A 14,138-nucleotide genomic window follows, 5' to 3' on the forward strand; every position below is an offset into this window, starting at 1 on the left:
ATGAATAGCGATCTCTGTTATGTCTCCATAAACTTGTGCTACCCGTTTTTCGTAGTGAGATAAGGTATGCCTACCAAAAGGCATATACATTAAGTATTATAATACAAAACAAGCAAATAATAGTAAGCTTCATCTGTTTAGTTTCAGTCTTATTTGTGATTTTTTAAAATTATATGTAACTAATTTTCAAATTAAAATGTTTCAGGTTACAGTACTTACCGTATACATTAGTGAATTTGGAACTCAAAGCCGTGTGGTTATCGGAGAACCAGGCGCAACCGCTCCTGACCTTCCAAACGGACAGGGATGAGACAACGGGAGAAAATGTCCTTACTTGCTTCTTGCTACCTCAGCTTAGTTATACACAGCAACCAGGTATGAAAGTGCCCATAAATCATCGTACCGCTTTTGGTGTCCTGTCAGTAGAAACTTTAGTATGTAGTTGGTTCATACAATTTTCATCTTTGCTTCTCACTGGTTATTTTTCAATTTTGGAAGCCTTCGATTCATTTGTTTAAGAATATGATATTACTTTTAATAATCGAGTGTTTTGTTTTTCATTTTTAATCTATTAATTTACTTTATAGTGAAAAGGAAATGGCATTGTCAAACAAAATTCATTTCTATCGATATAACATAGTAAAGAATATTGACATTGTATATATGTTTGCTTTTATGTGAGCATTTTGGTACGTTAAATGTCGTCTTTTCCAATGCTTTTCGTGCTTTTATTTAATTATGCAATATCAAAAGCAGTTCACAATACCAGTATTATAATAAGTATACCGTTATCCGTTGGCCGAGTCTAAATTATTCGCAACATTCTTGAATATATTACTCGACTTACAAGTTCAAGGCAAACAAAAAGTAGTAACAACATATAGATGGCTATCAAACGATACCGTTTTTGGTTGTCAATGTGTATTTGGACATGTAACTCGGCCTCTGCCCAAACCATGTTGAATTGATTCTCAACAAATATAATGGCCTATTGTACACGATATAATGATCATCATTCGCCATATAATGCAATACAAAAATATTCAATCAAACATCAAATTGCAATTTTATTGCTTAATTCTTAGCCAGAACTGAGTGATTCACGGTTACATTTCTTATTAAATCAACTAAGCAATTTGACTCGTTTATAAAGTATTGTGAACTGTTTCTGTGCTGTTGTTGTTTTGTTTTTGCTGTGTAAATATACTAAATGCACTTGTCACACACGAATAGAGCTGGAACACACGTCTGAGGTCGGCAGTGGACACTGGTACAGGGAACACAGATTTAATTCACAATCGCAAGAGCTAGATAGAAGAGGTAAGGTTCACCGAAGTCACTACAATACAAATAAATATTGAATCTTTTATCGCTCTATAGAAAACATTATAGAGATAACACGTCCATTTGATAGTAAAATGTGTGCGGCTAGATTAATAACGAATACCCCGTTCAGATTGTGAAATGGCTCATTAAAAAAAATTGGATTAAAGTTATTGTTTCCCGTTTTTCTTTGCTTTATGTAAATCCCTGAACAAGGAAAATAAAATGTGATTACAAGGAAACATTATTGTATAATAATACTTTACACAAATATAGTGTTTACATAGCTATCTTTATAAATGTTTATTAAATTGAACAAATAAAAACCTCGCGCTAGTTTTACTATCAGATGGACGCGACGTTATCAAGGTTGAAATGAAGATACTCTATTATTATGACAATTTTGCACTGTTATTATTTTTTACGACACAACGCAATTCATGGTCATTACGCTATAACACTGCACTCAATAGAACCGTAGTGTTGTTTAGAAACTAAATATATATGTAATTATTTTATATAGGGCCGACTCTTTCGTTAATCATATAACTTTTATCTTAAGAACATTTTGAACGTTTTCACAGTTTCTGTATAAAAAAATATGTAAAACCGCTTTGTTTAGTCCTCTAACAAAACTTAACTGATGATTGAAGAATCGGCTCTTACCTATATATATAAAATGCGTGTACGAATACAAGATCTGAAAGGACACTATATCATACAATCATTAATCAATCATTGACATGATTTTACGCAATGTTAGATTGTGTTATATCATTTCGGCTTTTCACGTTTGTTTGGTTTGTGACGTAACGCTGCTGTGTTGTGATTGTCCTTGGTTATTTGTTTTCTGGTCTTAATAAATGGGAACATTATTATAAATGATTCAGGTTTACCACTAAAATCTGATTAAGCTAGAGATGCTATCGATAAGGTTGTATCACTGTGGATTATTTATAGATCTGCAACTTAGTAGCTAGCAAGCACTCTCTCTATGTAACAGATATGTAAGTCTGATAACCTCTTGAACTCCACACTAAGAAACGACAGTTACCTGCGCAGTAGTTACATGATAATAGTATTCCCGTACCTACACTTATTCGTCGTAAGCGCAACAAATAATAATTTCAAACATGTTTTTCTTTCCACTAACTGAACTGATTCCGCAGAATCGAGCATATCTCGCGACCGGGACTCGGACGACGAAAACTGGGAACAAAAGGAGAACTCTCGCACGCACTCCGTCAAGTTCACAGAAGATATGCCTGAAGTCAAAGAGGTGAGCTTTTGCTGTTGTCATTTGTTTAAAATAACTAAACTGTTCAAACGAAGAACGAAATATACTGGGTACGCTAGACATAATGTATCTTCATGCTTCCACAATGCTGGTGACACGCTTACAAAGAGGTGGAGGATTGTAGGCTCTTGGTACAGAACACATGTACGCGACAACTTATCGAAGCACAGAGCTTACTTAGCACTCAGTACGATACTTGTAGCTTTAGAATAATCTCAGTATTAAATAACATATATTACACACATGTATAAATGTTAATAACGCTTTATATTTTAGCATGTTTCTGTTATTTGTTTTATTCAAAACAATGTTCCCTCTGTTGAAGGATGTAGGATAGATGAAAGATTTGGTTTAAATGATATTCAAGTCTTTAGCTCGTCCAATAACTTCAGTATTATTTAGTGTAAGTTGCAAAACTAATATTTTATGTTTATTTATTTAATAAACTTTTTATTTTTTGTTGTATTTATCTTTTATTTGCATGTTTTATTGTGTTACCTCCGTCAGATATTTGATAAAAAATAATGACGTCAATGTAATCTTTCTAGTACTTATGACAATCCATTTATTTTATTCATTTTATTTACTTTACATTTATTTTTACAGACTGTATATATTTGATTGCCATTTTAAGTTGTTTTTGTCATTTTAAGACGTGAATGTGACGTCGAGAGTGTTAAATGCATTTAAATACACAATATTTGTTGAAAACATACATACATGTTATGAGTATTAGTACATCCTAGATGTATATACTTCTAGAGACTTTCTAACATGAGCATTTCAAAATTGTAACTACCCAACTACTTTTACCAAAAATATGCAATAGGTAATTTAGATACGAATGTACCCCATTTTATTTAATATCACTATCAAACAACTGGATTTATTTTGCATAAGATAATGGATTATTTTCTGTTATGTTCAGGTAAATACAGTAGGAAAAAATAAATAGTAAACATGACGAAAATGACTGTTTTTATTTCATTGTTTAAATATGTATTTAATCAATATTTGCACATGGGTATGATGTAACCACACAACGGGATTAAAATGTCAAATCGTAGAAACTGGTCGTGAATGGTTCCTGGAACAGAAATTTTGATTTTAAGGTTCCATCGATTCAGGAGGAGGCTGAAGACGTGATGCCTTCTGACTCGTTCTTCGCACAACAGTCGATGCTTGCCTTCAGGCGGCCTATAAACGTAGTTCGCAAGCTAGTCACTACACAACGGAGGAGTTCCCTGCAACGACTCTCCTCCTCTATAACTAACCTCGCGGAGGTATGCGGCAAAGCGTCTCGTGGGGTGCATTCACAAATACCAACACTTACTAAATATCCATTAATTTTTTTTTTCATACTTATAATTTCATCTTATCTTTGAAATGAAATATATGTTTTCAAGTTTAGAGATAAATGTTTGTTTAATACCTAAATGTCATTTATATTTGACATGCAATTGCAAATATTTGACAACATTTGTTCTATAAGTAAACGACTGAAATATTGACTTTTTAAATTCTTGATTTGTTATAGTTCTTGTTATTATTTTTTATTATACAACTTTACTAACTTATAATAATTACCCTATTGAGACCCGCAGTGGAACTTACAAAAAAGTACACTCAAACCTGTTAATAACATTGTGAATGCACTACCATAGAGTTGAGTATGCGCTGTCCGCCACTAAGCCTCTTGCTCTATCAGTATTTAGATAATAGTTTGTTTTTTTTTTGAAGTAGACTAATGCATAGACAATTAGTGTTGTTTTACGTGTCAACGCATTGATATTTACTATTTTTTCTGCGTTTTGGAACAATCACACATCATGATCAACAATCAAAAATTACGTCACACTAACCACACCTGTTGACCTAGCACGGAATGACACTTATCAAAACATCATTTTGAAATCCATGACACTTCACAAAAATCTAGACTTAAAATTCACGATGCATATTCTCAAACCTGAACCACCTATTTTAAAACGTTCCTTCCAACTAATTCCACATTGCGCACAATATTTGAACTGCACTTAAAGTAGATTAGCTTTATGCCAGCAACAGACGTCGTGGTGTCACGAAGGAGAGACTGCGTGTGATATCATATCCTGTGAATAATGTCAGTCCGTCTCACATATTGCGACATTATGCGGTTAATAGGTTAAGTGACAATTATAATATTTCGGTACTTAGGTCAGGATTCTCAGTCTCACTGGGATAAGACATTGAGTTTTTATACGTTCCATATGTACTACTAATGTTATTCATTACATTTTTGAGTGCTGGATTTTTTCATGATAGTTGTACAAGACTTACTGGATTACGTCACATTTTATTAGGTACCATTTATACCTAAGTATACCTTATCTGCGAAATAATTAACAAATACCTACCACTTCATATGATTACCTACACACCCGCTTGCTTTGTAGACTATTGTCTTTATCACTAGCACAATAATAAATGCACAGCATATCTAGAATGGAGCAAATTTTCAACCAATGTTCACTCAGAATTCAGCAATTAGTATTTATATTTATTGACTGATTTTTTCATTTTTTTTCTACTAAAACACTATATTAGCAACAGCAACATTTTTATTCGCATATATTTTCTTATGAATTTACGAATAATGTGATATCGATGTTTTCTTTCTAGTTTTACAGCACTAGCATGCGCATGATTAATTTATCGATTCCAAGCGCTGTAATGCAGTTATTTTTATTTTGATCATAACCTCACTGTTGTGTTGCACTATTTAATATATTGAAATATTCGCAGACGCCGTTTGTACGACAAAACACACCTCACCCGAAGGATTTGAAGGCCAAGGCACAGAAACTTCTGGCGGGAAGGTCGCCCGAAGCTGCGGCTTTGCAAGCAGCCAAACAGGAGCCTCCGACGACCAATGGCATATCCATGTCGCCACCAGAACACGTGCCAGTGGAAACTATTGAAGTAAGTTTATCAAACAAATATTTTTATTGGACTTCATTAAACGAAGAAATGAATGCTGATGCTGACAGTGTCCGTACTTACGGACCGCAACACAAAGTTGAGAAAAAAAAATTACATTACTTGAAAAAGTGGCAAAAAGTGGGGCAGATTGAATGAATATAAAACAAATGGGTCAAAATAGTCAAGTTTCAGTTTTTTATATAAATGTACGTATATCATAAATTATAGATTGTCATATATTACTTATTTATTTTTATTTGAACTTCGTCTCATAGCAAAACTCTTTGTAATATAATGTGTTGGGTAGTTCTTTTTATTATTATTTCTATGAAAGCAAATGGCGTGAATCTCCTCTTAATAGCTTCCGTTGACTAGCTATAACAGTTTATGGTCTCAAAGCTGTAATCAACTTAGAAATTATGAATTTAAGAGCATAATTTTCTAAGTTTGCTTTCACATTTAAGTTTATGGGCAGTTAAAATTACTCGGCGCGCTAATGGCGTTTATTTACTAGCGTCGTGTCGTTTACACTGTAGCTTTCAGTAGCTAAACTTGGTTGCTTATAATTTTATGTCAACTTCCTTTTTTCAACTTTTATAAAATGACTAGCTGACCCGGCAACCGTTGTTTTGCCCTATAATCATTTCTAGGTAGGTAATTTCTACTACATATGCATATAAAATTTGTTTCAAATCTGTAATGCTGTTTCGGAGGAGTAAGGTAACTAACATTGTTACACGAGAATTTTATATATAAGATATTAATATTAAGTATTGTTTGCAGACGGTACACACACAACAGCCCGTTCCCGAAATGACGAAAGAAGAAGACAGCGACACCCAGACGGCGGCAGATCGAGAATCGTCTGAAGGTGAAAACGATGAGAATGACGATTCTGACGAACTCGAGGTAAGTCTTACAAATATTTCAGGGTAAGATTTACTCAGTAAACTGAATTATATAGACCAACTTACGCGTGCCTAGTGTAACACTGATGTAGGTTTACATATAAGTTAGAAAAACCTTGGGAAATGAACTACTACTTAGCCGCTTGGGAATAACATTTTAAGTACAAACTATGATTAACTCCCCTCCCCCTAGTTATGCTTGTTAAAGGAACTCAAATTATAATGACATACAACAGCAATTAACATAGGAAATGAGACTATAATTAACATTATTTAGAAAGAATAACAAAATAACTTCTATGGAAACTGGTAGTTATGATATTAATCTTGGCAATATGTATTGTTAACTATGAAATTAATCTTAAATTCAAGAAATATGCAAATGAAAATTATCTACGTACTTGTTTTATATGTTGAACAAGTTTGAATTAAACAGGCGTTTGAACACTTGATTGAAAAATATTTATGTTTCCATTCAAATATTATACGATTCGATGGGCAAGTATGTTGATTATTCATAAGCATATTTCTTCACATTTACACTCTATATAAGTCCAGTCATACCTCCGAATATAACTGAAAGTTTCAAGATTTTTTTTTTCTGGTTTTGGGCAAAGGACATTTCGAGTGGGGAAATAAAGGCCGTAACAATTCCTAGCGATCAATAATATCGATGATTATATTTGAATTTACAAATCAATAAACAAGAACGTTGCAAGTTCAATTCTGTAAAAGGAATGCGGTATTATCAGATATCATATCAATGCATCGTCGTTGATCGTTCGGTAATGGTTACTTTGAGATATGATTTGACTTTGTTTGGGATATGACTGTTCGGTATATGTAAACACGGGTGTCCCCCGGTGGTGGTTAGCGTCCCCGGCGGGTCGCGTGGCGGGCGACTGTCGAAGAAAAAGGCGCGCCGGTACAGGCGGGCCGCTTGCATCGTCGCGACACGCCCCACCACCTCAAGAACAAACGCGTCAATCAGATCGACGCAAGGCGTGCGCGAGACCTTATTGCGCAGGTGCTGCTACCGTCTTCCTAATGCATTGTTGTACTTACAGCCTGTTTTATATGTAGTCCCGCTTGGTCGTATGGTGTTAGGTATGTGAAGACACATCTGTCCGCATAATCAAAGGATCTATTAACATACACCCAGTGCCGGATCATGTGCAGAGATACCGGAACAAAAATTATAAAGAAAGCCTATATTTCTTTGCTATTGCCCCACACTTACTTAATCCGGCACTGCATAGACCCATCATTCAATCCTATGGAGCTATTACGTGATGTAACCACAGCTTTGTTTTATGACTTGTTGTTGATTGATGCAGACAGGCGTGAAATGGCCTTAACTAGACTGTACAAAATTGTAATTGGAGTCTTAGTATTTATAATTAAATCAACATCGTTAAAAAATAGATTTAAGACTGCATTGTCTTCCTAGCGACATTATATTGGTATATTTGTTTCCAAATACAAGTTTTGTTCTCCAGTATTTCTTGCATATTAGTGGGGCATTCCAATGGTAATTTTTACTATCGTATACTATTTAACTTGCATGGTTATCTACTAATTATATTTTAAACTAACACGGGTGACTGGGATCTGTAATAACCTTTCAGTCGAAGTATTCTAAGAGATTTTTGTGTATGTTTTTGTTTGTGATTACTTATTTGAACACGTCACTTAAAGCCTCGTCCACACGCTGACAAAAATCACTGTACATAACCTTCCATCCGCGTCTTGTACTTTTTGCTTGTATGTACTCACCTGGTTTTTCGACACACCAAGCATAAATTATTATCTTCATCTTTGTTACATTGACAGTGCGGGCAAGGCTTTAGTTGAATATGGTACTTATGTCCCTAATGTGTACTGTTGTTATTGTTAGAAGTATTAGAACCTTGCTTCGTTTCGTAGTTTGTGTCAGTGTTTGGTCATCTCTGAACATCGTTAATTAGATTCACAATACCTTGTAAATTCATTCATTAATGCATGATGTTTACCTTGTTCAGTATAAACCATATCCGTGAATGTTGTATTTCATTTTCCATCATGTCCTTCTCTTATATTTTGTAAGGAAGTTTGATACTTTCAACAAACTAGGCGAACCAAACAAAGAATTTTGAAAAATACGAAGAGATTATGATGTGTTTTTAAAAGTAGCGTTAGTTGAATTTTAAAGTCTCATAAAACAAGCCAGATGCTATGTAGAGGTTTGTATAAAATTAGTTCTGAATCAATAGCCTAAGGGTAGCCTCCTTTCATACGCTTTATTAAATTTCCATTTTAATATCAAAACCGTAAATTCTATTAATAAAGGGTTATGTTAAAGCTACGTTTTAAACCACTCAGCTATAAATAAGCCAACAAGGCATAGATAATACAAAAATTGTTGAGGAACGGTTAATCTTATGCGCTTTGTACGAGATATTTTACGTAAACCATGAATTTGGATTACCTTGTATCGATTTTATCTGACAGATATGTCCAAAGATAATACACGTAAGCAGCAACAGCAACATTGCAAGTGAAAGTTACCTACTGAAATAATAAGAAATGAAATATTTTAAAACAAAAACCTCGGATGATTGTAATGCTTCACATTAAAACATGATTCTATTAACGAGTGATGATTTTTTTTGTAGGCGGTTTATCTCAGACATGATCGTCCATCAATTAAATACGTTGCTATCGTGCAATCGTGCTGCGCATCACAATGGCATCTAAATTGCGGACTATACAATAACGCGAAAGGGTAAAAGCTGACGCACAGTCCGCGTCGAAATTTCTTGTTCACCAGAGAATAGCAGAAACAATAGCGTCGTGAGATCTCTTTCGCATCGCACCTGTACTCTGTGAACATATTACCATAAAACGATCATCGGGCTGAGTATTCACACTACACTCAGATATGATACTAACTCTTAAATTATTTCGATTTATACCAAATCAAAATCCGATTTAAAATCCAAGAATCTAGTAAAATCGCAATGAGTGTGTAAATAAGTAATAAATCTGGCGGAGAATCGCTCCGTTTCTGTAAGCACGACCCAACCGTGGGTAATTGTTGGAATACCGCGGCTGTTACGGGCTGATGCGCGCGGGCCCTCGACCACAACGCTCTCGGTAGACCCTCCGCGAGGCTCGCAGAAATGAGTGCCTTCCACCGTGCCGCTTGTAACAATGCTTCGTGTTCCGCGATTAATCGATAAGTGAAGTGCCGCTTTCTCAATACAAGTGTAGTGCTAAATAAATCACCAACAAACACCGGGCAATTTCCAAAGTGCTCCTTATCACTATATATTAAAATGAGGTGCTTGAAAGCGGCAGGAGGATGGCTCGCCCGGGTGAGATGCGTATGCAAGATAGAAAGACATTTAGCCAAAGATTCCAATTAAGATTCGTCTGCATTTTGTTTGGCTTGCTTCGCTTGTGTCGTGTCACGATCATACCATTTCACTGGCATGTAGTGTAATGTGACATTTATGTTACCTCCTTACTAGCTGTAATCAGTGTGGCTTATGTCTTTTGTTATTGCCTCTTTAACTGTTCCCGATAAAACGCGAATTTAATATTCTAGCCTATTAAGAATGGTTTCTTTCACAGGCAATTAAGAAACGAGAACAACAAGAAGAACCAAAGACTGATGATGAAGAAGCCGCTGAAGACGTCCAGGATGGTGAGTTGCACTAAAATGTTTATTTTTATTTGAGGAACCGTTCATTAGTTGCTATTACGGAGCACAACTTAGGTGGTGCACGATCTTCCTCTGAGATATTCGATAGTTGCGACATTATTTCACACGTTCGTGACCATAGTCTGTCGTCTAGCGATCACGAACGTGCACCGAGTGGAGCCCGTCTGTCACTCTCGCGTCACAAACAAACGCACCGTCTCGCCTTTATTTTTATGTGGGAAAATACTAACTATGTATAATAACTTTCCAACTCGTAAATGTGTGCTGTACATTCTCATATAGCTCATTAACTTGAGATCATGCTAATAAGAAATAGCAGTAAATAGTCAGGACTTGAAGAGAGACATTGCCTAAGTTTCGACTTACGTCGGTTGTAAGAGTACAATGAATGAAGCAAGAAGTAACACTGTAATACGCAATGTTAGCATTGTATAAATCGGTATCGCTATGTTATCAGCTTATCTCCTACACTCGGCGTGCCATTTCGTTCCGTTGAACGAAGCCTCGCAGTGTTTCGCTTGCCTGTGCCGAGTTTGCCGCTAATTCCACCTCCTTCTTCAGTGAAAATTAATAACAGTGTTCTAGTCGCGTGACACACTTCAAACTAAGCGATACAGAAATTCGCGATCAGTGCCAAATTCGTGTGACACCTGCATTAGGCATTGTATGACTCAGAATTACAAGTTGATCACATTTTGATTCATAAAACTGTGAACGTTGACGCAATCAAACTTAATATCCCAGTTCCGTTCCTTAATGTGTTTAAGTTGTCAAAATGTTCAGTGCCGGGTAACGAGTTTCGGTGATAGATAACTTAATTAAATAAAAGTGTTCGTTAATAGCATAACATGTTTTGTATCGATTGGATAATAAGTATATACGATTATCTGTTGTAGCATTAGCACGTATGTATGATATTCTAGAAACCTGTGTACAGGCAGTGTATGAAGGTCAAGCTCGGTTATTGTTACATCGTTACATGTAGATGCGTCACTTACTTGTTACTCTGTTTTTGTTTCGGAAATATATCTCCTATGATGTACAGAAGTTCGCGGTAATACGCTTTGCTCTATTTCCTTCAAAATTGCGGGTTAGATACCATGCACTTACGTGCACAGTTGCACACGGAGACGTACCCACTTTCCCTGTGTCATACCACAGTAAGCAAACCACTTTGTTGCTTTGCTTTTTACTTAGTACATCATAATTTCGAACCAATTCAATTGTAACCTCTCCTTCCTTGGTGACGGATTTCCTTAATTTTTGTGGTCCCAAGTAAACAAGTAACTTGTTGAATTAGTACAGTACTTACTACCACTCGTCAACAAACAGATGATAATAGTGGAATGTTTGAACAGTAATTTATTCTTTATACTTGAACCTTAGATATGACGTTGTAAGTTGATATTCAGAAATGTTACCTTGGGTTTTGAAAATTATTATTTAACTTGCCAAATAATTTTCCGCAATGTAGCTTGGCTTTTATCGATCGTCATTCTAGGGAGAAGCAAGTCATCAGTCTTCATAGATTGTAAAATCTGGTTTTACATTCAAGTTAAATATACCCAAAACAATGCGTAAGAGACCATCTGTAACCTTGACCGAGTCTGATTTTCCGTAAATGTAGGCGCCTCGAGGCATATTTTCCTGTCTTACGTATGTGTAAGTGTACTTCACATGATTCACATGGCGGGCATAACAAGTAGATAAAAAATACATTTTAAATTAGCAAACAATAACGCGGCTAAGGTTGCATAGAAGGTGTTATATGCCCCTAGGGTACAGTATCTATACATGTTTGTTGATACGAGTTATTGAACTGACGGCATTATCTTATCAGCTATAATAATAAATTACTCGATCGAAACTCATTGTCAGTCGTAGCTGAACATTGCTCTCTAGCAGAGGGAAGTCGTTAATTGAGATATATAAATATCTAGTTTGTTTTCTTTTGTCATTTAATAATATCATCAAATCCTTTACAACAGTTTTGAAGAGTGCTCTTAATTGGTTACGTTTCGTTAGTGTTTTATCAAGAAATAAAAATGTTTTCTTGGAAAATTCATTAAAACGAATCTAATCCGTCTGCACGGATATTGCATGTCAAGGAGTGGTTTATCAAGCTACATCGTTCGTATATCTAATTTAACATTTATTTATATTTCCAAGCGTGGTTCAGTTAAATGGCTGTGTTGTATCTATTTCTTGGAAATAAGTAGGTGAATGTTTTGGAATTCTTAATCTTTTTATGCTTTTGACTGCGACAAAAGAATAAAATTCATGTAGTTACACACTCGCTTTGATGGATAGACTAATTGTTAACTAATCGTTAAATTTATCTAAGAATTTCCTCTTACAAGTTTTCTATTGTTATCCTCTATCTATACGTCAAATGCCTGCCACGGAATTGACGGTTCCTTTGTCCGAAAGTCGTGTCGATGTTCCGTCCAAACTATTTTAACCTCAATTAACTTCAACAACAACGGTCTTGTTCCCGAGCTTGTGGTCATTTACTTATACATCGACGATCATCATTACTCATCGTTCATGATGTTCGCCGTTGTAAATGCAATTTACTTTCTTCAGCGTGATGTGTTACTTCGTTGTATAACACCGTAAACTATAATTAATTCGTTATTTTGTCCGACAACGTTTCTAATTTGAACACATTAAGTAATAACTAATGGTGATAGCAAGGGGGTTCCCACGAACGTGTAAAAAGAGGATAAAATGAAAGACAAAAAGAGACTGGAAGTGAAGTTAAGTGTTCGCGGTGATGGTTCACTGAGTCGAAACAACCTAAGGAGTAGTAATAGGAGTAACCGCAGCAACACAAGCAACAATAGCAGCGGACTGCCCGTGAGCGAGATATTCGCCACCGATCGTTTCTCTGCACCTTACAATAGATCCTTTGATATACTCGACAAGTACCGCAGGCAACCGAATCAATATGGATATCCAGCACAAAGCTTGCAAGCATTAAATCATTATGAACAATCCGGAAACAATGGATATGGTACAAGGGAGAGAAGCAACCCGTATATTGATTACACAGACACGACGAAGCCATATTACCAGTCACAACAGCTGCATAATGAGGGCCAGTATCGGTATCAGCCTGTCTATAACGATTCATCAATCCACCATGGATCATTGCCACGATCGGTCAGTCGCTTAGATCAGCAAAAGGGTAATCCGGTATATGACGACGACTCCTTTCGTTCAACGTTACCACGTTCCGTGAGTCGCCAAGATCAGCGGGTGGACAATCAGATCTATGTTGATAACTCTTTTCCGAGGCATGGATCGTTGCCACGATCAATAAGCCGTATCGATCACCAAAGAAATAATCCTGTGTATAATGAAGAACATTTTCGACCGTCTGGCTCTATGCCACGACAAACTCGCTTTGATGATCAAAGAAACCCAGCGTATGATCCATCAGTTAGATTGCATGGTACTTTACCTCGATCAGGAAGCCGTCATGATCAACAGAATGGGACTCCAATATATCCAAACGCTAATTATACGTTGCCTGCGAAATACGGACCAAGACGAGTCCGGATAAGCGAATTGGAGCCTATTGTTCACGGTTACGGTAAGTGTAAACTTGGCTGTCAGTTTCCCAGACTATACAAAACTTATACCCATTAGGAACCAATTTGGGCAATAAATGGCGTTCATTTTCTATTTGTATAGAAAATGTCATATCAATAAATATTTTATTAGTAACTAATATCCATTTTGTACAGTGAGGTCTGGAGAGAAATCCACAGTAGAAAGTCGTTTTGAATAGAAACTAATCTAGTCGTTAACCTGCAATATATCACGTTGTATCAAGGTATAACTACCATAAAATATTCTGCTTTCAGCTTAACCACTATAGTGTTTTGAATACTTAGTATCGATATTCTAACTGCCCATTAAGTTCACTTAGAACCTG

The 14,138-nt window shown here is 35.8% G+C and overlaps 1 protein-coding gene and 1 long non-coding RNA gene across 22 annotated transcripts in view; one reads left to right on the top strand and one right to left on the bottom strand.

Annotated features, from left to right (window-relative positions):
* The window catches only part of LOC124634293 (protein lap4), a 72,750-nt gene that overhangs the window by 24,385 nt on the left and 34,227 nt on the right, over positions 1 to 14,138 (top strand). For 10 of the 21 annotated variants that reach the window (XM_047169796.1, XM_047169801.1, XM_047169798.1 and 7 more), the window contains exons 7-13: positions 206 to 375; positions 1,234 to 1,320; positions 2,493 to 2,602; positions 5,405 to 5,581; positions 6,365 to 6,490; positions 7,364 to 7,516; positions 10,105 to 10,177. In XM_047169796.1, coding sequence (XP_047025752.1) covers positions 206 to 375; positions 1,234 to 1,320; positions 2,493 to 2,602; positions 5,405 to 5,581; positions 6,365 to 6,490; positions 7,364 to 7,516; positions 10,105 to 10,177 — 896 coding nt within the window. Of the gene's footprint in view, positions 1 to 205; positions 376 to 1,233; positions 1,321 to 2,492; positions 2,603 to 5,404; positions 5,582 to 6,364; positions 6,491 to 7,363; positions 7,517 to 10,104; positions 10,178 to 10,691; positions 10,860 to 10,881; positions 11,101 to 12,781; positions 13,794 to 14,138 lie in introns of those variants that run through there. The other 11 variants (XM_047169800.1, XM_047169799.1, XM_047169807.1 and 8 more) reach the window with 11 other exon arrangements.
* LOC124634299 lies at positions 3,579 to 4,704 on the bottom strand. The gene is made up of 2 exons (XR_006984841.1): positions 4,483 to 4,704; positions 3,579 to 3,707 (listed from the first exon to the last, which is right to left on the bottom strand). It is a non-coding gene; the product is annotated as an uncharacterized LOC124634299 (long non-coding RNA).

The sequence above is a fragment of the Helicoverpa zea genome, chromosome 11 (assembly GCF_022581195.2).
Source record: "Helicoverpa zea isolate HzStark_Cry1AcR chromosome 11, ilHelZeax1.1, whole genome shotgun sequence".
In the NCBI taxonomy this organism is placed as follows: domain Eukaryota; kingdom Metazoa; phylum Arthropoda; class Insecta; order Lepidoptera; family Noctuidae; genus Helicoverpa; species Helicoverpa zea.